Source organism: Chrysemys picta, chromosome 5 (genome assembly GCF_011386835.1).
Source record: "Chrysemys picta bellii isolate R12L10 chromosome 5, ASM1138683v2, whole genome shotgun sequence".
In the NCBI taxonomy this organism is placed as follows: Eukaryota; Metazoa; Chordata; order Testudines; family Emydidae; genus Chrysemys; species Chrysemys picta.
Window position 1 is genome coordinate 9,671,843 of NC_088795.1, and position 25,250 is coordinate 9,697,092.

The 25,250-nt window shown below is 40.4% G+C and overlaps 1 protein-coding gene across 3 annotated transcripts in view; it reads right to left on the bottom strand.

Moving 5' to 3' along the window:
- Positions 1–25,250, bottom strand: part of CENPC (centromere protein C) — an 80,834-nt gene that overhangs the window by 6,995 nt on the left and 48,589 nt on the right. For all 3 annotated transcript variants that reach the window (XM_065595859.1, XM_065595861.1, XM_065595860.1), the window contains exons 13-18: positions 24,633–24,737; positions 15,849–15,935; positions 11,429–11,524; positions 10,909–11,063; positions 10,169–10,259; positions 9,528–9,600 (exon numbers count right to left, since the gene is read on the bottom strand). In XM_065595859.1, coding sequence (XP_065451931.1) covers positions 9,528–9,600; positions 10,169–10,259; positions 10,909–11,063; positions 11,429–11,524; positions 15,849–15,935; positions 24,633–24,737 — 607 coding nt within the window. The remainder of the gene's footprint in view (positions 1–9,527; positions 9,601–10,168; positions 10,260–10,908; positions 11,064–11,428; positions 11,525–15,848; positions 15,936–24,632; positions 24,738–25,250) is intronic.

Here is a 25,250-nt window from a genome sequence, read left to right on the forward strand (position 1 = left end):
AGACCAGGCACATCTCTGGAGGCATCAATGGAATAATACACTGTACTGCCATTGTCTCTTTTCATGCCCATGATCTGGATGTACCACCTCCAGCAGTAACAGAGAAGTTCAGTCTTCAGGTACCTTCGATCCTTGATCTCTCTGCTAAGCCTACCAAAAGTATGGTAACTACGATATGGATGTGCCCAGGAAAAAGTAAACTGATGTCACTATTTCATCTCATACCTCAAAAAGTACAACCAACAGAAAACATTGATCTTGTTAAATACTAACCTGCCTCAGATCTGAACAAGTAACTTACTAGATAAAATGCTCTGTATTCTATTACCTAACTAGAGTCATCCAACCTCACTTTTATATAGCATTATACAATAGGCATCATTATGGTCTATCAAGTAAATAAAATGACAGGTTGTCCTATTTCCTTGGATAAAGTTATTGTATCATGTAAATGATGTGCATTATACAAACTCCCTAAAATAGCCGAATACAGATGCTGAACTAAAAAATAACTGTGCTTAGAGTTCCACCTACTGGAGTATATCGGAAACATTTCTAGTAATAGACTAGACAAGATTTATAAATGTAGGACTACGTTTTTTAAAAAATGTTTGATTTTCACAACTACCAGTATGTTTTTCTCTTCTGCCTTTCCTTCTCCCACAGAGAAAATTGTCCATAAACTCTGTCCTTAGAGCCAGTTTTATGTGTATTGCACTTCCTATTTTAGGAAGTCAGACTCCTTTTTCATGGCATACTGCAAGATCAAGGAAAAGTCTATTGCACCACTATCATTAATTGGTTTAATAATGTATTCCATTATTTATCTCAAAATGAAGTCTGTCCAAAGAAGATTAAATTAGGTCTGTGGGCAGAACAAGAAGGTACAGATGTCCACTGAAGAGGCAAGGCACCTATTAGGAGATATCTGCACACCTTCTCCAAACTCTACACACTAGACAGAGCAGCTTTGGCTGGGGCTACATTTGAACAGAATAGTTAGTACCAGGATCATAAACCGGCACTGCTACTTAAATAAAAACCAGACCTTCTGAGACCTAACTTAGCTCAGATTTTTTTCTTTACAAGCTTAAATGCCTTTGTCGCTTGTGTTATCTCAAGCACATTGGGCTTTCTTGTTAAGGAAGCTACCAGAAAGAAGCTACCAAACTTCTCCACTCCAAACCCCCTCTTTCAAAGGAATGATATTGTTGGAATGTCCAAGCACGTTTGCAGACAGCTTGGAAGTTAGTTAGCAGCTGACAAACCAAATACAAGGTACTGTGAAGCCAATTCATCTTCACTATTTTCATGTGTGCCAGAAGTTTAGCATAACAATCACTGCCAAGACTTTCTAAGAAGTGATTCACAGGTAGGGGTCATCAAAGAGCTTTCAACTCCTATTCAGCTTTTTCTACTTTCTCCTTTTCCTGTGCAATGGCAGAGGTAATTCAGAGAAGGGAGCCTATTTGAATAGTTGTGGTTTATCCTTATCTTAGGCCATAATGAAATTTGACTAGCCTGGGAGGCTAACGTTATCCACACCATCTGCTGTCTAGACACTTGGTTTCAGGAGTACACTGTAAGTTCCTGATTTTCCCAGAGGTCCTCATTACTATCCAGGAATTCATGGAGAATAGTAGAGGTAAACGTTAACAATTCTAATGCGGTTGGCAGTTGCCATACTATCAAGGTAAAAGGTGCAAGGTAAAATAAAATACGCACATTTTCAGAACTAACCATACACTCATTCTGTAGTCTTCATATACATCTAAATGCATAGGATGAACTGGGGACACAGTCCAGCAGCTCAACTATCTTTGGTTTATTTAAGATGACAGCACATTCTCTGAAGGGCAGGCAGTGTGGCTACACATTTAAATAGAGATTATTTTGAGAACCTTGCTTGGTATCAGGTTAATAAATATTCTACGTTCTACAAAGCATTTTATCTGAAGATCTCAAAACACTTTTCAGATATTAAACTTCACAATACTCCTGTGAGGTAGTTAAGTATTTTACCCATTGTATAAGCGAGAAAGCTGATATACTGGGAGTGGGTGGGAAGGGGGAGGAGAAGAGTGATTTGCCCAAGGTTTCACTGCAAGAAAATAGTAGAGGCAGGAATAAAAACCTGGAGTCCTGACTCCCAGTTCTCTTCTCAAGCCACTAAAAAATATCCCCCAGAATACTTGGGAAATAGTTCTGGTGCTGAGAACATGGAAGTCTCTCCTCAAGAAATTGCTGACATTTTATACTGCCCTTGTCAAACAGGGTGCTGTGCCTGTGGAAAAGATCAGATAGCCAGCGTGTGAAACTGTGACTTCTACAAGCCTTCAGAAGCGACTGCATTAGTAAAAACGTATATTCAAATATATATATATATAGCATATCCGGACACAAGGCTCAATATTGCACAGGAAGTGATATGCTCTACTCATGTCTCAAAGAAAATATTCCAGCTACTTGAATGGCAAGAAGTATGGTTAAAGAACTAGTGAAATCATTATTTTTGATTGAAAATCATGGAACGATTGAACACGCTCCAACATCTGACCCAAGACAGTTCCAAACCTATGCAACTCGTTACCAGATAAGAATGACCGCTAACCTCGCAGCATTCAGAAGCAAATGCAAAACCCACCTTTCTATTCAAGCTTTCATGCAATATCTTTACTCATACCACCATTCCACGATAAAAGCCAAGCCTGACTTCCTATCAACAGGAAAGGAAGAGACATGTCATTTGTAGTCTTTGGAGGTGCTCCAACTACGCTGATGGGCATCAGTATAGGGGAGGAGAGATTTATTTTACTTTAAAAACAGAGACTGACTTTTGTGGCTAAAGTCTGGTTTTTAGTAAGGCTGTTGAACTATTCTAATTTACGAACGGGTAGCTGTACTTTAAATGCAGGCTGTTCCCTTACCATGCCTTCTGCTTTATCAAAGTGAGTCTCTGCGCCAGTCCTAAACCAGGCATATATCTCTTCCTTCCTAAGCATCTGTCTTTGCTTTCAACACCGCTCTTTCCCTGGGTTCAGCTCTAGCCCCTCAGGGGCTCTGCTCCGTCTCTCTGTCCACTCATTCTTCACCCCTTGCCTCAGCCTGCCCCATTTCTCCTTCCCAGGGCCTCTTCCTACACTCCCTCAGACTTATTGGCTGCTCTCCCACTCCTTTATAGAGCACTGACTCCCATGGACGTTCTCCCTGGAATTCTTCTCTGCCTGGCTCTCCCACAGGCTGTTATCAGTCCCCATCCCAAGCAGGCCTGGTTTAGTCACATGACCCACCTGTGACATAACTTTGCTCTTTTCTGCCACATGGGGAGGCAAGTCAAGTGTGGCACAGGTGCAGCTGAGCCCCAACACTCAAAGGGCCAGCTCACCCTGTGACACCAATGCAGTTGTGTCTGTCCAAGTCAGCAGACAGCCTGAAATGCTAGCTCTGAGAAGCATGAACTACTCCTACCATCTCAATGACAACACCACTGAAACGATTTACAAGGTCAATACTTAACCATTTCACTACTGATTGAGGCCCGCAAGAAAGGGGAAGGATGATCGCTTCATGACTATATGAACAGTCTACTGCAAATGGTATCCCTATTAAGGGAGCAAGGCTTGAGAGTCCATGAAGTCCAGCAGAGGCATCTCATTATGGCACCGCAGGTGGGAACAGCTCAGAAGAATATGACGTCCTTTTCCAGTTTAACGCCTAGCTGACATGGATCTAAAAAAGGAGGCCTCTAGAAGTAAACTGTAAAGCACAGCCAATCCTTAAAGTCACTAGAATCTCCCAGTCAAACTTGAAGGCTGCTGCTTCTACAGAAATCACTCAGCGACAGCATTACAACACCTTTCATAAGAATGAAATGTTTTTAAACAAATGTATAGCTTGGCTAAATGATGAATAAGATGCGATAGATATGTTAACTTTCTACTACAAGTTTCTGAAACCTGTAAACTCCAAGGATTAGGTTAATTATGTGTAAATGAAGTTAATGGAAAACATATGCTTAATATTAGAACACTTCAGAGATGTGAAGGCTGAAGAGAAGGAAGGTAGAGCATCCCCTTTGCTTGTCTCATCAACAGGGTTGAAAGCTAGGATCTTTAGATCCACAACGTGAACTTATCAGTTGAGCTAATGGAGTAGCAGGTAACAATAGTAGGCTGTTACTCTCTCTGTGGACCAACCACAAGGGGGAGACAGTGGCTTACTCAACTAGTTGCTATATAGTAGAGCAGGGGTCCGCAACCTTTCAGAAGTGGTGTGCTGAGTCTTCATTTATTCACTCTAATTTAAGGTTTCAGGTGCCAGTAATGCATTTTAATGTTTTTAGAAGGTCTCTTTCTATAAGTCTATAATATATAACTAAACTATTGTTGTATGTAAAGTAAATAAGGTTTTTAAAATGTTTAAGAAGCTTCATTTAAAATTAAATTAAAATGCAGAGTCCCCCCGGACCGGTGGCCAGGACCCGGGCAGTGTGAGTGCCACTGAAAATCAGCTCGTGTGCCACCTTTGGCACTTGTGCTATAGGTTGCCTACTCCTGTAGTAGAGGAAAGGTGGGAATCCAAACTCCTGGGTTCTATTTTTGGCTTGGAAGGGAAGTGTGTTTTAGTGATTAGAAACACAGATTTGTCACATTCATTCTGAAAATCAGCATAGCAAAGTGGAAGGGTAGGGTTTGTCACATTAGAGCGCTGCTATCTATTCCTAGCTCTGTCAGTTGTGTCCTGGTGCAACTTTTCAGTTATCCCATCTGCACAATGGAGAAAATGTTATTGCTCACCTCCTCAAGAAAGTGCACAAAATCTTACTCAATAAGGGCTGTGAAAAGCATGGGATTCCCTTACCAGTTAGTGGAACAGCTGAAATTACAACTCATGATCTCTTAGTTCCCAGCCCAGAACACTTTCCCTAGGCCAAAGCATATTCTGCAGCTGCTGTAGTGCCTGTTTACCCTGTGGAGGCAGGCAGGGATTTCAACGAGGCCTTGGATCAAGCTCAGTGCAATTAAAATGTTCAGAGTTTCAGCTACAAGCCACTAACAAGTTCTACTGAGCATAGGCAAACAGTGGTTTTCAGAGGCTTATAATTTGGACAAATCTGGATGGACTTTCACAAGGACAGAAAAAGGTATTTCTCTGAATCATCCCCCAGAGTGTGCCGATGATCAGGACCTTGGAGAGCCGGGAGCTTCCCTAGGGTTTCAAGGGAGCCAGTGAGGAAATGAGTGGGACATAGGAAGCCAGTATGTACCAGGCCATGACTCTCTGTGCCTGCTGTAGAATCGGTCTCAGTACCAATGCTCTTCCTCTGATGGTGGTTTTAGAAGACTTTGGCAGCTGACACCTAGGAGGGGATGGAGAAGTAGAGGACGACTCCAAAGCCTGCTGCAAAAGATCCTCCAGGTAATCAATAGGGAATGGAGAGGCCAAACCTGAAAGGGCCACTAAGTGTCCTGCTCTGTCTGTAGCCCATGGAAAAAACAGCATCAATACCAAAGTCAGTACAGTAGTCAGTTCCAGGAGTACCGCATGAGATCGAGGGTACATTGAGAGGCGGAACCAAGAAGGGCTTTGGCCCCGGTGCCAAGATATAGGACACCATTGTTACACTGTTCAGAGAACAGCCTGATATTGAAACTGCAGAAGCCAAGATGGAGGCTGATGTTGAGGCCAAAGAAAAAGCCAGTACCAACAACAGTGCTGGGTTTTCTTCAGCAGGCTTCCTAGGCAGTACTGACAATTGTGCCAGTAAGTCTACACTGCAAGGCAGCCTATCTGGACAGGCCAGGAACTGAAGGGTGCATCTCCACAGCAGAAAACTCATGAACCAGAAGAGACTCTGGAACAGAAAGGCACAGTAAGTCAGTGGCTGCCTGATAAGCCTGTAGCATCATGGGTACTGACAATGCCAGGACTGAAACCGAGCTCATTGGTACTGGACTCAACAGCTGTTACCCAAGTTGATGGCACAGTATTAATGAATTCTGGCCTCATTAGCATGGAGCAGATGGACATTTCTGATCTATCCTGGGTGCTCAGAGTGTCTCGGTGATGGTCCACACTCATTTTAGAAGAGGAGAAAGTCTCTGAGCTGGAATGTCCCCAGTCAGTCTTATCAGTTCTCTTACATAGAAGCCCAGAGGAAGCAGAACAATCTATTCATCTCCAAAGGAAGAGTCAAAATCTAGAGGTCTATATGAGACCACTGCCATCTTTGAGGCAGTGTGAGGGGCCGGATGATCTGTCACAGGCCCCGGTGTTTAAGCAGGCCTCCTGGCTTTTCCATGAGGTGCTGTTTGTGATGCAGTTCTCCATGAATTTGCATTCTCTTGAATGACCAGCAGATACTGAACATTTCTGTTGTGTCCCTCATTGACAGGGTTCCCTCCCCACTCTGAACTCTGGGGTACAGATGTGGGGACCCGCATGAAAGACCCCCTAAGCTTATATTCCACCAGCTTAGGTTAAAAACTTCCCCAAGGCACACATTCCTTTCCTTGTCCTTGGATGGTATTGCTGCCATCACCAAGTGATTTAAACAAAAATTCAGGGAGAGGCCACTTGGAGCCTTATCCCCCCAAAATATCCCGCCAAACCCCTTCACCCCCTTTCCTGGGGAGGCTTGAGAATAATATTCTAACTAATAGGTTAACAAAGGGAGCACAGACCAAACCCTTTGGTTTTTAGGACACTGAAAATCAATCAGGTTCTTAAAAGAAGAGCTTTATTATGAAGAAAAAGTAAAAGAATCACACCTGCAAAATCAGGATGGAAGGTAACTTTACAGGGTAATAAAAAGATTTAAAACCCAGAGGACTCCCCTCTGGACTCAACTTCACAGTTACAAAAAACAGGAATAAAACTCTCTCTTAGCATAGGGAAAATTCACAAGCTAAAACAAAAGATAATTTAACGCATTTCCTTGCCTTACTTACAATGTTTGTAATCTTAGATGCTCATTTCAGGTATGTTTTTAGGAGATGTTTTTTCCTGCTTGGTCCCTCTCTCTCTGTGCAGAGAGGGAACAAAGAGTGCAAACAAAACCTCCTCCCCTTTCACACCCAGATTTGAAAGTATCTTCTTTCCCCATTGGTCCTTCTGGTCAGGTGCCAATTAGATTAATTGAACTGATTAACCCCTTACAGGTAAGGCAATTCAGTACAGCTACTCAGAAGGGATTTTATGCTACCCTTAGCTCTATGTTTATGACACTCATCGAGACACAGCAAGCACTGTGTGATCAGTGTGTGGGGATCACCCCACACTACTGACAGGGCTTAAACCTGGTGAGGGCATATCACCAGATTTCTAAACGAACTACTTAAAATGAATATAAACTAAGTAGTGGGTACTAAACTATTAACAATCTTCAGAAACAACACAGAGAAAACTCACTGTGATGCAGTAACTATGAGGTAAACTGTACAGGGATCTCCGACTCAGGCTGTGGGTAGTGAGAAGGAACTGGGGGCGCAAGGGCAGTGCCACCCTTTTATATAGCCTCAGAACGGGGCCTGAGGCGGCACAGGGCACGTGCACCAACCCGACAGGTAGTATTACACAAAGTTCTCCAGCTATGACACACTGAGCATGTGCACACCTGAGTCCAACATACACCTGCAAACACTTGAAGAACAACTATTGGCATTAACACTAGCTCTGCCTGTAATATTTTTATTTGAGTTATAAATATATTTTGAGTGCGATAATTGGCCTAATTGCAATGAAAATGCTTTCCTATTGTCTTTGGTTAGTCATTTTAACAATGAACTAACAAACATTTTATGAGGATAATTAAACTGCTTATTGATAGTGAAGCAGTCCTAATGCCAAATAGATCAAATTCATACAGAAATGCTCTAAATATGTACCTAGACAATTAAAATGTCTTATTTAAACCATGGCAAGCTGATAAGTATACAAAGGAGTGTGCCTAGCAATTCAATGACTCCCTTTGATCCCATTTACATATCTGTTTTGTCAAAAAACTGTCCCTAATGTTGATAAGCAAATTTGAGATCTTATATCTCAGCATTTTCCTGGTTTAGAATGTTAACCCCAACCCATTAAATAAAATTAAATAAAATTCTTGGCTTGAAAGTCATCAAGTTTGGTGAAGCCTCCTGGGATCACTGGCCATGGACACCTGAAGAGAATAGTACTCTCTCTCTGACCATTTCAACTTTCAATGTTAGGTGGGATTGCAGACAAGGGATTTTAACAAGCCCTCAAACATTATAATAAACCTTTTGGATGGTCAACTTAAACATTCATATTTTCATCTGTAAAAAAATAATGTAAAAGCTGTATTTTATTTTCAGTTATGACCATCAATTCTGTTAAAACTTGACAAATGAAACTATACATGCATCCGACGAAGTGGGCATTCACCCATGAAAGCTTATGCTCCAATACATCTGTTAGTCTTAAAGGTGCCACAGGACTCTCTGAAACTATAATTGTTAGGCATTAAACAATAAATTGATAAGGACATGAAGACTCAGCATGCAGTATGATCAGACTTCTAAATGATTAAAATGAAAATCTATATTCCAATATATACAAAAGACAATTTGGAAATGGTCCAGCATTCAGTCAGATTGTTACTGAATTGGGGGAGGGGGTTACCAATGAGGTGAAGGTTCATTAATTTCAATGAGAGGTAATTTGTCAAGCAACATAGGATGTGTCAAGAGAGATTACCTAGATCTCATCTTCCTTTTTCAAAAAAAAGATGAAAGCACTGAACTGCCAGGAGAAAATATAGTTGTTACAAAGAGACATTCAGAGATACCCAGAGCTGACAACTTTTATCTCTGCTAACGTCTTGTCCCCTGAGATACATTACAGTGCAGTGACATCAAAGCTGGACAGACAATTGTGATTGCTATTATCAATGACACAAGGATAAAAAGAGGCCTGAGGTATCTCAGTGACAAACAATATAGAAAATCTACCATAAAAAAATACTGCCCAAAACTTACCCAAATACCGACTTTCCATTGGTCTAGTTTCTCAAAGTGAGGCATTTTGCATTTGAAAAGGGCATGTGAAAATCTCAAAACTGTCTGCAACCTCTACTAACAGCCACCATATAGGACTTGAGGAGAGGGCATAGAACAAGGTGGTATAAGCTTTCAACCATAAACTATAGTTCATTTATTAAGATATGATTTTTTTAAAATTAATACCTCTACCTGTCTGTTACACAATCAAGTCTTTATACTGTATACACACAGGAGATCAGAGTTAATTGGTACAAGGGACCCTTTAAGTGTCTTAATTTTCTTAATTCCATAGCTCAGGTATCCTATTTTAGGTAGTGGAAAAATTGCTTTATATATGCACAGCTATAACATTTAAAAATGCAATTTTTTAAGAAATAGAATGTTGAGATGGACATAAAAGGCCTTTTTATATTCAAGAGTAATTGGATAATAGAAAACCACACTGCATACAAACTTTAAATGTATTTTGGGTGAAACCTTTATGTACAAAGTTATTTTCCCCACCTTTCTCCTTTCAGCTGTGTGAAAAGAAGAATACTTTCCTCATTCAGGAGATTGCGTATGTTGTATCCATTTCCTAAGAGTAAAAGAATAAAAAGTCATCAGAATGTTTTATAGCATTAGGACCAAGTTGCTGTAGCAACACTTAACTTTGAACACTTTTCCTATAGACATTTTTAACTCTTTGGCAGCTAGGGTAGGTCAGCAACTTAAACAGGATTTCATCCATAATTCCGAAGAACAATAATGGGCAAGCCCCCAAAGTCTCAATGTGAATTTAAAATTTATTAATAGTTGGGAGGAAAGAAACTGCACCTAGAATTGTTAACTTTGATATAGAGTTAGACTCACTTTAAGAGGATGTGTATTGAGGAGTGTCTTGAAGGGAATGTGTAAGATTGGGCCATTCGCCCTCAACAGCTATAAGAAAACTTTAATCAAGGCTGTGATTTTCATACCAAAATCAATCAATCAAGGCTATCCCCTCAAGGGGTTCAAACTTGTAACTGGAGTTATCAAATTTCGCAAAGGTTGTCCAATTATTCGCTAACTTTCTCCTAACCTCCCTTCAACTTAGTTTCCACCACTTATACTCTCCCTTCAGCTGGTCCCTTTACAACAAGTTGTTTTTAAAATGTACTTACCTTCTGGAACATAGAAAAAATCTCCTGTAGTTAGATAGTAGGATGTCTTATGAAGGGTAAAAATAATCTTGCCACGGATAACATGGAAAGCCTTCAGAAATTAAATCAAAAGCAAATATTCTATCATTAGTGAGATATTTTCTTTGCAAAATGATCATAGTACTATCGAAGAAAAAAATCCTTTATGCTGGAACTTTCTCCTCTCATATACACTAAAGCTTTTTGTACAAATACAAATTAAAACCCCAAAAAAATCTCAAAAACCAATAAGCCCCCAACTCATCTCATCACTCTCCCCACCCCACTGCAAATTATGGTTGTGAAATCAAGCATTTAATAAAGACACGTATTTGAAATGTAAAGTTTTCTTCTATATTAAGACTTTTACATTGTTGCCTACATTTTATGGTACTTATTAACAATATATGGATATTTACCATATAATGAAGAACACAGGAAGACTAACGTGTGCCAGGTGGCTGAGTTACTTTTGTAGAGCAAAATTTAACTTAGTGAATTTCCCTTATTTTTCAGTGCTTCATTCTACAATTTAAATGTTTCATTAATGTGTTTTCTGCATGTATTCCTTAAGAAAACATGTAATAAAAGTTACAAATACAGCATTAACTTCAAGTAGTAAAGTACTTCTAACAATACTAAATAGGTCTTTAAAGTATCAAAGCCTTTCAGTACATGGTATTTTGCTATACAAGAATATATAAGGAAACAGATGTACTCACTATATTATCTGTGTAAACAAATTGGTGCCCCTTTTCTTTAAGCGGTTTCAAGATCAATTTACCAGCAGCAAAAACGGATGTATTCAGGTTTTTATATATTTCCACTGACTCATCATTAAAGAAACAAGAATGATTACGTCCAGTGTTGACACACTCTACAGAAAAACAAAATTGCCACATATCCACATGTATATTAAATATTTTTGTCATTAGCACAGCACATCCTCCAATTTCTTAATCATATTGAGTACTCAGCATAGTACTTTGTTGTAAGATTCCAGGTTCAGCAGACTGAAAAATTCTAGAGTAGTATGCTATCTCCCTACCTTTTCCCCCTTCTCTGGCTCCCCTGACTTTCTGCATGAGGAAGAAAGAGGGATATCTCAGCACTTCAAGAGTTTAGGTGTGCAGAGGAAGCCCTGATCAGCATACTTCCCTGTATGACCCCAAAGGAGGACCAAATTCTGCAATCTTGTAACAGAACTCCTCAGAACCCAGTCATGTCACTTCAGCAACTTACCTAGCAAAACCTCTTCATTAATTGTTGGGTCCCATACAGCAGTTGGCTTAGAAGTATCTGCTAGGGAGACATTCAAATATTCAACAACATGATGCCCTGCAAAAGAAAAGCGTAAAAAAAACCTAATCATTGTACATTTTTAAACCAACCTGAGATGATGTTATGCCACTATCATTTCTCAAATAAACCTCTACCCCGATATAACGCGACCCGATATAACACGAATTCGGATATAACGCAGTAAAGCAGTGCTTCAGGGGGCGGGGCGGCGCACTCCGGTGGATCAAAGCAAGTTCGATATAACGCGGTTTCACCTATAACGCGGTAAGATTTTTTGGCTCCCGAGGACAGCATTATATCGGGGTAGAGGTGTATTTTAGAATTCAAATGCATAGTTAAGGATTTAAATAATTCCTCAGATTTTAAATATTCAAACAGGTTGAAAGACTACTCCCTTAATAAATGGGAATTACTTGTAATACAACATTTTTGAAGCTGTAATTTCTCAGTGGAGTCACTCTCTTATGCAAGACAGGCAGGGACTCCCTAGAACAGTGGTAACTGCTCCTGTCACAACAGTAACAACAATACATCTCCAAGACCATCTACCTTCTAAAGTTCATTTGCTACTTTAAAGACAATGGAGTTCCTGAAGCCACTTAACATTTTAAACATTTTATGAAGTCCCAAAAAAGCCTTTCCCCTACCAAATTCTGATGGAGGTGACTGAGTGAGTGGGAATGCTCAAAGATGAAACCTTCAAAGAAAAATTATTACAAGTGAAGGTTTTCCTTTTCTTTACATGATTACAGGATCTTCACTTGGAGATTAAAATCTCAAGGGATATTTCTAAAATAAAAGGTAAATCTTCCAGCCAAACGTCAGGAAGGCAGTGTAACTTCTTCTTGCAAAGTACAGAAAATTAAGACTCCTCTAAGGAAAAATCTTCAGGACGAGTGACGGTAACCAATCCAAAGTAAGATATCCCAAATCTCACACAAACTAAGAGACAGGACAGTTTGGGCACCCTATAACTGGAGAGTAATTCCTTCAAGTAGTCAGAACCTGGATTTCTTTCTTGATGTCAAATGCAACCTATATTGTTTCATAAATACATAGAGAATACCACGTGGCAGCTTTGCAGATCTCCTACACAAGGACAAATCTAAGGCTGGAAACAAAGCCACTCGGCCTCAGATAGATAAGTTTTGACTTGACCCTCTTCAAACTGCAGGCCTTTGTATGCTATAGCAGTAACAGATGCAATCAGATAGACATTTCAACATAATTCTCTTGGTTTCAGTAGAATTTAGGGATTCATGTTAGAAAATTTCTCAGGTTTTTTTTTTTTTTTTCATTTAAGGGATTTAGTCTGCATCAGTGAAAAATCCAATGATGTTTACTCACAGAGTTTATGCAGGAGTGCCTCTGGCTTATTAAACTGGAAAATTACCACCCCCTTTAGAGGGAAATTCAGAGATGTCTGAACTACCAGCTAGTCTTATGAGATTTAATTAAATATATATATAGTATAAAAGGTTTGGTCACTAGAACCTAAAGTTATTTTGCTACCAGCTGAAGTCAGAAATGACTTACCAGGTTGGAAACATGACCCCAAAAGTAACGTTTAGCATAATCAGGAACATATTACTATCCCATGACAGAGGGCTCTTTACAGGGGGTTTCAAATGCATGTCTTAAGTGAACTTGAAAAATGACTGCAGAAACTCATCTTCTTTCAGTGATTTCATGATAGGTCAAACCTGCTGCCAAAAGGACATTTAGTAAATGGGTCATGAATCCAAATTAGAGCTGTCGATTAATCGCAGTTAACTCACACGATTAACTCAAAAAAATTAATCGCGATAAATTTTAATCGCAATTAATCACAGTTTTAATAGCACTGTTAAACAATAGAATACCAATTTAAATTTATTAAATATTTTGGATGTTTTTCTACATTTTCATATATATTGAATTGTGTGTTGTAATTGAAATCAAAGTGTATATTATTTTTGATTACAAATATTTGCACTGTAAAAATAATAAACAAAAGACATTTTTCAATTCACCTCATACAAGTACTGTAGTGCAATCTCTGTCGTGAAAGTGCAACTTACAAATGTAGATTTTTTTTGGTTACATAACTGCACTCAAAACCAAAACAATGTAAAACTTTAGAGCTACAAGTCCACTCAGTCCTACTTGTTCAGCCAATTGCTGAGACAAACAAGTTTGTTTACATTTACAGGAGATAATGTTGCCCTCTTCTTATTGACACTGTCACCAGAAAGTGAGAACAGGTATTTGCAAGGCACTTTTGTAGCTGGCATTGCAAGGTATTTACGTGCCAGATATGCTAAACATTCGTATGCCCCTTCATGCTTCAGCCACCATTCCAAAGGACATGCTTCCATGCTGATGACGCAGGAGAACTGTATGTCCCCTGCTCTGTTTTACCCGCATTCTGCCATATATTTCATATTACTGCAGTCTCAGATGATGACCCAGAACATGTTGTTCATTTTAAGAACACTTTCACAGCAGATTTCACAAAATGCAAAGAAGGTACCAACGTGAGATTTCTAAAAATAGCTGCAGCCAAGGTTTAAGAATCTGAAGTGCCTTCCAAAATCTGAGAGGGACGGGGTGTGGAGCATGCTTTCAGAAGTCTTAAATGAGCAACACTCTGATGTGGAAACTATAGAACCTGAACCACCAAAAAAGAAAACCAACCTTCTGCTGGTGGCATCTGACTTAGATAATGAAAACGAACATGCGTCGGTCCGCACTGCTTTGGATTATTATTGAGCAGAATCTGTCATCAGCATGGACACATGTCCCCTGGAATGGTGGCTGAAACATGAAGGGACATATGAATCTTTAGCGCATCTGGCACATAAATATCTTGCAACACCAGCTACAACGGTGCCATGAGAACACCTGTTCTCACTTTCAGGGGGCATTGTAAACAAGAAGCGGGCAGCATTATCTCCTGCAAATTGTAACCAAACTTGTTTGTCTGAGCAATTGGCTGAACAAGAAGTAGGACTGAGTGGACTTGAAGGCTCTAAAATTTCATATTGTTTTATTTTTGAATTCAGTTTTTTTTTGTACACAATTCTATATTTGTAAATTTAACTTTCATGATAAAGAGACTGCACTACAGTACTTGTATTAGGTGAATTGAAAAATACAATTTCTTGGTTTTTTTACAGTGCAAATACTTGCAATCAAAAATAAATATAAAGTGAGCATTGTACGCTTTGTATTCTGTGTTGTAATTGAAATCAGTATATTTGAAAATGTAGAAAACATCCAAAAATATTTAAATAAATGGTATTCTATTATTAACAGTGTGATTAATCGCAATTCATTTTTTTAATTGCTTCACAGCCCTAATCCAAATTCACAAGTGAAAGTCTTTAGAGTTTTTGTTTTGTGCATTTTAAAATAAAGCAGTTTTAGTGGGAGGCCTATCTGCCCTACACCACAAACCTTTTCCAAGTTAAAATTATATTTTTTTCTGATAGACTCCATTCTAGAAAGTAGGAAGTCTCTATACCTCTGCTCAGAAATATCAGGCTTCTGGAATTATACCCATTACCAGATAACAGATTGACAAGGAGCCCCGGCTTCTTTACTGGGATGAAATATGGTGCTCTGGTTCTAAGTGATCATCTGCGGGACCAACTCAATCATAGAAAATGAGATCAGTCACCACCATCTGCAGTATGGACAAGAACTCTACCTATCTCATCAGCACAACCAGCTAACGTTTTTAAAACAACTGTCCTCATCCACATTGAGGGTAAAATCAGTCAACATCAAATTAGTTAAAACATGTTTGTTAACATGTTGTCTAACATAATGTGTTTTCCCAGTATACATAAGACCTTCGTGCATTGCCTTTTGGGATGATATTGGTGATGTTTGTGTTCATGAAATGTTTGATAGTTACAGTAGCTTACCTACACACAATAGGAGTACATGCATTAACTTATATTATCTAACCAATAAGCGGATCAATGACAGAACTACAGTTCACCTTTTTTACCCACTGCGCTGAATTTATCACCAACCTCCCACTCCCTCAAGTAGCTCCCCCTTTCTCACCACATGAAGTTATTCTTAATCTAGGGTTAGCCATAACCAATATTTTAAAGCCCAATGTCCCTGTCCATATTAACATGTTAGTTTTAATTCATATTAATATTGGAAGACAGGATACTGGGCTAGATGGACCTTTTGTGTGACCCAGTAGGGCCATTCTTAGGTTCTTAACATTAAACGTCTTACAAAATTTCCCCCCAAAGGATTACTGAGGGGTGAGAAGAGCTAGCACTGTGCATAAGCTGAACCATCGCGCCATACTGCTATTGAAATAAAAAAGCAAAATAAGTTTCAAGGAAGTTTATACTTGTTTTTGGTGTATGTTTTCTCTTTACGCTAGCCTTCTTGCATGGATCCTTTTCAGGAGACACTATTCCACCTACCACAAACCCTCCTGAAACAAAAGAAAAGTAACAAACATTACTGCATAGTAGGCATTTTAAAAATTAGTTTTATGAAAAAGCTTATTCTTTTTTTTAAAACAGTGCAGTTCAGAATTTGCTCTGTCTGGACACATTGCTTTTTTGGTTAACCTGTTTTTTTTTTGTTTGTTTTTTTTAAATCACCACCTTTGAGAAGCAACCCAGACACATTTGGGAATACAATCCAAAATCTCAGATTCTCTCTCAAGGCTAGATCCACAGATCCCCAGTGTGGGTCTATAGCTGTGGGCAGAATCAAAGCTGATTGGACTACTCCTGGGAACTAGTCCCCACCTTCCAGAGACCCACTGAGTTTTGCTCTGCCTCCTGTAACTACTTGCAGGGCAGTGGAATTCAGTACCTGCTGTGAGAGAATCAAAAATCCTGAAGAGGCAGTCTCCTGCCTGGGATTTCCACAGTGCCCGCCCGCCCACCCACCCAGCCCCTTGCCTGCCCAGGTAACAGGCTCAGGGGATGGTGAAGAAAGGTCCAAACTGGAGCCCAATGGTGTATTCCTCCTGCTCTGTATCCCGGCCGCATGGAGCAGGAGGAGAGGTTTAGGTCTCATGTGCACTCCAGCTTCCTCATCTGCTGGGTTGGAAAGGCTTTGCTTTGGCCACCTTACTCTGACCCAGGAGCCAGTTCCCCAGGAACACCCTATCAGTGGGGAGTCTGACAGCCGGGCTGCAAATGTATTGAAAAATGGCAAGAAAATGATCAGAGCCCTCAGCCACCAAAGGGAGTTTCATCAAAGGGTAGTGGCCCTGGGAAACCATAAGCAGGACCAGCGGAATCTGCCACAGACAGAGCCAGGAGCAGACTGGTTCAGACATGCACCCCATCACAGCGCAGGTTTCATCATCCCCCATCACTTCCATCATCGGACAATTTGGTCTCCTTCCTGCAACCTCAGGGGAAGTCAGAAATTCTGCATAGAGGAGAGGAGAAAGGAATCTCCTCCCCAACCCAAACGAAACGAACACCCTCTTTGGCTAAGGAGCTCTTGGATTTGGCAAGAAACATGCCTGCCATCTTGTGAGCCTCAATCAGCAGCTCCACTGTCCCCTAACAGACCTTTTACCCACTCTTAAAGGGGCAAACATAAAGCGATGCCGGTTAGCGAAACAGGTTCACAGTACTCATCTGACTCAGGTTCCGAATCCCACCTCCCCAAAGGAGTAAAATTTTAAAAAGGATTCAAGAAATTACCTCAGATACTTAGGGTATGTCTAGGGTTAGTTGGACTCAAGTCAGCTGACCCGTGTCAGAGAACTTTGGGCTTGAGCGTCTACATTGCATTTTAATCCTAAGTTGAGGACTTTCTAACCTGCACTTGAACCTAGGGATCTGGCGTCCACACTGCAGTGTACAGACCCGTCACAGTAAACATCCCGAAATGCTTAGCGCCTCCACCCCATGTCAACACTCTAGCCCTAAGAATGTGGTGCACTGTGGGAAAACTCTACTCCCCACCCTGTTTCCTAACCGTGGCAGTGTTATTAGTGGGACTCAGGTGCCCATAAGGAACACCTGGGTACATAAACGGCATACGCAGCTCCTTTTGTGGCTGTCTCAGTAGAATGACTGCAGTTTGAGAAGGCCTTATATTGAAGTACCATCTAACCTGAGAACTAGGCTCTCCATCTCTAGGCTGGGTCACGTTGGCAGGAAAATGCCCATGTGCAGCTGTTCTGAAGATAATTGGGATATCAGTCTGCAGGTCTATCAAACTATTAAAATTAAACTTTGCGATTCTTAATTTTTAAAATGGGAGGTTCAGCGAAGGTGTTTTTGGTTGGTTGGTTTTTTATTTATTTTTGCCTGTTTTGAAGTTTGACATAACGTGTAGGTTTCAGAGGAAAAACACACACGCATCCCAGCCTGACTGCTGACGGCTGCGGAGCAGTGAAGTGTATCCCCAGGGTTTGCGGTGCAGTGTGCTCCAGCACCCCCTGGGATCCCTTATCCCCACCCCAACCACATTCCAGGAGTCAGGACTAAAGGATTCCCCGGAGACTGCAGGGAAGTTTTGAGGCTGGCTCTCACTCACCGCCCTGACAGTACATGCAGCCTGGGTGCCCATGCACATGCAGCCCCAGGGAGGGTGGGGGGGCCAGGAGCAAGGGCCAGAGAGCGGAGCAAGAACCAAACAGCTGCCCTGCAGGGAGAGGGAGTGGCAGGGCTCCCAGTTCAGCATGACCAGGGGAGGGATGATTCCCAACATCCCGGAGCTGCCTCCCAGCTGTTAGCTTTGCTCCCTGTTCTGGGCAAGCTCCATGCAGCAGTGAAGATGAGCCGGAGCAGGAAGGGGGAGCACACTTGACCAGGCAGCTGCTGCTGGGAACTCTGGGATACATCCGGAGGTCTTCCGGGACCCAGGCCAAGCCAGAGTTTTGTGCCCACAGGAAAGCAATAGGGCTCGGACCCTAGGTCCCAGCTTAACACAAGCTTGGACCTTCCAGCCCTTCAGGGTCCTGGAACCCTGGGTCCAAGCCCTAGCTTAACCCAACTGGTGTGTGGCTACCACGGGGGTTTGATTTGAGCCTGGGCTCAAGCCTGGACATATACTTATGTGTAGACATACCCTTAGGAGAAAACTGGCCTGTTCTCCTGGGATAGCAGCAATTCCTCTGACTCATCACCAGGGGGCACCAGAGCTAAAGGCTCTGCTCAGAACATTTTCACACAGAGAAAGAAAAAGCATAATAAAAGGAATAGAATTGTGTCTCGGGTGGTTCTTCAGCTTCATCATCATTTAATTCATTTTCATCCTCTTCTTCATGGTTATCACAAAATAAAAAAGAAGGTTAGGAAATCTGTTCAATCTAAGTCCAAGAAAGGAAAGTCAGGATCGTCACAGAAGGAAGCTGAATTCTCAATCTCAGTCTGAATCAACGAAGCAAAAGCACAACGATCTTTTTTCCACCTGAATCATTTGAGACAATGTTACGAAAGGTGATTAGATGCTTGGGTATTCCATGAGATGAGCCCATTAGAAAAGATTCTAAGGAGAAGAAGAGCGGATTGGTACAGAAATTACAAAAAAGTATTTTCCAACCAGTTCAAACCCTGAATCACAAATTCCGCTTCATCTCTATTTGGAAAAAGTAATTAAGGCCAAGGGGGAAACACCGACAAAGTCCGTGAGATTGTCCTCTAGGACTACAGCAAAGCAAATGGAACCAGTCTAAGCCCAGACAGTGAAGAGGCCAGTCTTACCGCAATGAAACTGAAGACACCAGAAATAATGCCTGAATATGGTCAGGAGAGTTTGGACAAGCAACACCTTGGGGGGAGACTATTAAAATTCAAGGACCAATGGCCTCTCTGCACATCAGATAGATGGGTCCTGGATGTGGTTCAAGAAGAGTACATCACAGAATTCTCAAAGATGCTGAATGATCCATTTCCTTCCTTCTCCAGTATCCTCAAATCCACAAAAAAAGATAAATATGTTGAAGACCACAGCTCGTCTTTTGCAAATCAGAGATTGTTCCAGCCACTACTTAATCTTGTTTCTGTACCCAAGAGATCCAGGGAGGACTGAGTAGTGTTGGACTTAAACCACCTGAGCAAGTTCATAAGGAGAAACACATACAAAATGCAGACCTTGAAGTCCATAGTGGTGCAATCTGCCAGGGGGACTATCTTGTGTCAATCAAATTGAAAGAAACCTATTTTCATGCTCCAATTCACTAAACACACAGGAGATTTCTACAATTCACTCAAGGGACCCATCACTTTCAATACAAAGCACTGCCTTTCAGACGGTCATCCGTGCTTTGAGTGTTCACGAAAGTCCTTGTTGTTCTGTGGCTTTTCTCAGACAGAAAGGGATATAGATTTACTGCTTCTTGGACAACATTCTCATCAGAGCCCATCCAAGGAGGGGTCCACTCAAGCAACTGAGTCAACAATCCAAATGTTGCAACAGCACAGATTTATAGTAAATTTAAAAAAAAAAATCGTATCTTGGAGTATCGATAAAGAGAGGTACACAAAATCTTTCAGTCAGTTGAAAGAGGAACAAGATCAGATCAGCAATTAGCCTCCTGAGGAGGTCAGTAGGCACCCTCCTGAACTTCTAGGGATGACTGTATCCTGCATAGGGATAGTGCCTTAGGTAAAAAATGCATGAGGACTCCGTAGAATTTTCTGCTGTCCCTTCCCTGAAATGTTCTGAATTTCCCATCTCAAAAAGTAAACATTCCATCACTTGCGTTGAAATTCCTGCATTGGCGGATGAGTCCAGAAATAGTCCAGGGAGGGTTGGTCACAGCAGAGCCAGAGAGGTCTGTCATAACAAGAGACACACCATGTCCTCCAAGTCAGTGGCTCAAAAGACGCTGTCCTTGAAACAAAAAAAAACAAATTTTCTACAGCTGAGAGCATTAAGTATGCTCTTTGACAACTGGCCCCAGTGTTGCCAAATGATCATATTCTGATAACGACACAACCAAGATGGGAGTACGAGGTCAATGGATTTACAAGAGGAAGTTGCATCATTAATTCAGTGGGGGGAAACCCATCTACTGTCTAACCGGCCTTGCATATCAAGGGCACCACCAATATGAAGGTCAGCTGTCTGAACAGAAAGAAAATTGATCAGGCAGAGTTGTCTTCACTGCAAGTCCTTCGAATTGATCATCAAAAATTTCGGTGTTCTGAAGTGGATCTTTTTGCATTCAAGGCAAACTGGAAGGTTCACAATACTTTACAAGAAAAGGAAAGCCAGGAGCTCTCAGTATTAATTAGGTAAAAGTTTAAAATTTTAAAGTTTTTAATTTAACTTTTGCCTAATTAATGTTACTGCAGGATTCGGAGTATTCCCTGTACTTAATGTAGGGAACACCATAAATACTGTGTTAATGTTAATTTTCTTGCAATTCGTAATTGTAAAGATTGCTTTAATTTATCTATCTATCTATATCTAAAAATTACTGGACAAGAGGAAACAAAGAGATGTAATATTTAGATGTTGTTAACCATTTTTCTAATTCTAGCTTAAAATATACTTCGTTCTGATTAATTCACATGTATAAAAAAAGGCTAAAAGCTGGTAAACAAAGCATGATAGAGAGCAAAACAACACACATCCAATGCATAAAAGAAATCTGGCCAGCATCGATGGTGAAAAACTTTTTTTTGACACGAGTTTGCAACTTCATACAAAAAGGTCAGTGCAATTTTGGCCAGCACGTACAAAGGTATTTTATCATACATTTATACCTTTTTATACCAGGAACCTTACCTTCAGCTCTGAGCTTCACATCACATTACCAGAAGGATAGACAAACTGAAGGTAGTTTGGACAAAAAAATCTCTAATAAATTCTTGCAATGTACCGGGGACAACTTTTTTCAAAAGGTGAAGAAGATAATCGGGGAGCAGTCATTTTAGAGTTGATTCTAACAGGGATTAATTGGTTGTAAATCTGATGATAGAAAGCAACATGGGTGAAAGCAATCATGAAATGATAAACAGATTTCATGATTCTAAGGAAAGAAAGGAGAGAGAGCAGCAGAATAAGGACAATGGACTTCAAAAAAGCAGACTTTTACAAACTCAGAACTGGTAGGCAAGGTCCCAGGGGAAGAAAATTTTAGAGAAAAAGTTGTTCAGGATTGCTTGCAGTTTCTGAAAGAGACAGTATTAAAGGTCCAACAGCAAACTATCCTGATGTGAAGGAAATATAAGAATAGCAAGAGGCTAATATGCGGCTACATCAGCAGCTCTTTAATGACCTGAAAAATCAAAAAGGAAACCTACAAAAAGAAGTGGAACCATGGACAAATTGCTAAGGATGTATACAAAAGAATAGCACAAGCATTCAGGGATAAAATTTTTTTTTTTTTTTTTTATGGAGATATCCTATCTCCTAGAACTGGAAGGGACCTTGAAAGGTCATTGAGTCCAGCCCCCTGCCTTCACTAGCAGGACCAAGTACTGATTTTGCCCCAGACCCCTAAGTGGCCCCCTCAAGGATTGAACTCGCAACCCTGGGTTTAGCAGGCCAATGCTCCAACCACTGAGCTATCCCTCCCCCCCCCAGAAGGCCAAAGGACAAAACAAGTTACACCTAACAAGAGACACAAAGGGCAATATTAAGAGGTTTTATAAATACACTAGGTACAAGAGAAACATGAAGGAAAGCATAGGTCCACTACTTAGCAGGAAAGGAGAGCTTATGATGGATGACACCAAGAAGGCTAAAGTGTTTAGTGCTGATTTTGCTTCAGTATTCACTTAAAAGTTTGTGACAATAAGGAAGATAAGTCAAAATAGGAAAAAGATGGGTGAAAGAATATTTTGATAAGTTAGATGTATTCAAGTCAGCAGGGCCTGATGAAATTCACCCTAGGATACTTAAGGAACTAGCTTACGAAATCTTGGAACATTTAACAATTATCTTTGACAACTCATGGAAAACGGTGGGGTCCCAGAGGACTGGAGAAGGGAAAACATAGTACCTATCTATAGTACCTGGGGAATTATAGACCAGTCAGCCTAACTTTGATATCTGGAAAAATACTGGAAAAAATTATTAATCAATTTGTAAGCACTTAAAGGATATGAGGGTAGTAAGTAACACACAACATGAATTTATCAAGAACAAATTATGCCAAACCAACCTAGTTTCCTTCTTGGACACCGTTACTGGCCAACCAGATGGGGGAGAAGCAGCAGACTTGATATATCTTGATTTTAGTAAGGCTTTACCTCTCAGGGGTGCATATCCATGATCTCTTGAGACTGAAGGGTGCCTACCAAAGAAAGGCTTTTGACACAGTCCCTCATAAGCAAACTAGGGAAATGTGGTCAGATGAATTACTATAAGGTGGTGCACAACTGATTGAAAGACCATAGTCAAAGAGTAGTTATCAATGGCTCACTGTCAAACTGGGAGGATGTATCTAGTAGGGATCACACAGGGGTCTGTCTTGGGTCTGGTACTAACCATCATTTTTATGAATTACTCTAAGGTGCCACAAGTACTCCTCGTTCTTTTTGGATAATAAAGTGGAGACTATGCTTATAAAATTTGCAGATGCCATAAAGCTAGGAGGGGTTGCAAGTACTTTGGAGGCCAACATTAGAATTCAAAATGATCTTGACACACTGGAGAAATGATCTGAAATAAATAGGATGAAATTCAACAAAGTCACGTGCCAAATACTACACTTCAGAAGAAAAAAAAATTAAATGTACAACTACAAAATAGGGAATAAGGCACTGCTGAAAAGGCTCTGGGAGTTATAGTGGATCACAAATTGAATATAAGCCAACATTGTGATACAACTGTAAAAAAAGCAAGTATCTTTCTGGGGTGTTTTAACAGGAGTGTCATATGGAAGACACTGGAGATAGCTGTATCACTCTACTCAGCACTGGTAAGACCTCTGCTGGAGTATTGTGTCCAGTTCTGGGCACCCTAAGAAAGATATGGACCAACTTGACAGACTCCAGAGCAAAGCAATAAAAATGATAAAAGTTTTAGAAAGCCTGACCTATGAGGAAACATTAAAAAATTGGCATTCGTTTAGTCTTGAGAACAGAAGACTGCGGATGAGACCTTGATAACGGAGTCTTCAAATCCGTTATGGGCTTTTATAAAGGGGAGAGTGATCAAGTGTTTTTCCAGTCCACTGAAGGTAGGACAAGAAGTAATCAGCTTAATCAATAGCAAAGGAGATATAGGTTAGCTATTTAGAAAGGTTTTCCCAATATAAGCATCATTAAGTACTCTAACAGGCTTCCAAGAGAGGTTATGGAATTCCCATCACTGGAGGTTTTAAGAACAGGTTAGACAAACACCTATCAGGGACTGTCCAGATAGGTTCTGCCTCAGCCGGGGGGGCTGAACTATATGACCTCTCAAGGTTCCTTACAGTCCTACATTTCTATGATTCTAAAAGCAAGAAAAATAATCAAGCAGCATGGAGGACTGATCTATCCAGAAAGACTAAAACCCAAGATATGTAGGTCAGACATTCAGAACAGCTTAGCACAGTTTGGGCTGATTTTCAAAACGGCTTGGCACTCTTACAAGACACCTAAAGCAAAGCAGCCAGATTTTTTAAACAAAACCTCAGGATCAAGCAGCTCCCATTGAGAGCAAATGTAGCTGAGTTCTTTCGAAAATCTGGCCCTACCTCTAGGTATGTAATACGGAAGTAAGACAAGTCAACTATTTAAAAAACAAGGATGGAGAAAATGTAATGCAATCACAGACAGTGCGATTAAACTAAGGGAAAATGTAGGCTGATGGGCAAGGCAAAAGTCCTTGATAGTGAGATGTATTCCATTACTTGCGAGATTTTAAATTAGACTGGATGAATTAGAACAAAGGACACAGAAAAAAAAATAAATCACAAAAAAAGGATCAGAGTCAGCTCAACAGGTCTTTTCCTTCTCTTACCTTCATGATTCTGTATTGGAATCATCTGTATTCAGATCTGGAGAAATCACTTTATTCCCCCCTTTAGGAATACAACATTAACATACAGAAGTACAGAATGGACAGCTTCGCTTTCTGAGGGTGTGGAGCAATCTTCTGACATTATTTCTAGTTATATATGTTTTAAGGAGAAGAATAAGTCTCGATCTATACTCTGATAATGCACTGAATTAAGATTAAAGACAAGCAGAAATATATATAGGAACAATACCTGAAGGTCTCATCATATAGTTCACGCGCTCCCCTCGCCAATACTCCAAAGGCTTTAGTCGTATTCTTTTTGTCCGACGAACATTGGGTGTTTGGGATGGCATTACTAATGAACAGATTTAAAGAAAAAAATAATTCATATTGGATAAAATAAACCCAGAAGTTGTCAGAAGAAGTCCAACACACTCTAATTAGTTCCTCTGAATCATTACCCCTGTCGAAGACTCTAAAGTAAGCTGTCACTCCCCACAGCATAAGATATTTTACAAGTTTTTTAGGGATTTGTTTTCAATTGTGCATATTTCAATCTGGTGACTGTAGCATAGTATGAAATTTCACTAGCATGAGAGACTGTTGCTTTACAAAATGTACACTCTTTTGCAAAATTATTGCACGTTGTTTAGCTTTCAATTAGGCCTTTTAAAAAAAAATACAGCCATCTTTCCGGATAATATTCAAAATGCAGGTCTACTGGCAAGCACACCACGACTGGTAACATTTGAATAGTGTTCAACAACTGCTTTCACCATCAGAAGCTCAGAGATTACAACATTAATTAATATCAAACTATTTATTAGTCAAGTTTTTATCTGAATAGTGTTTAACAGACTACTGGTAT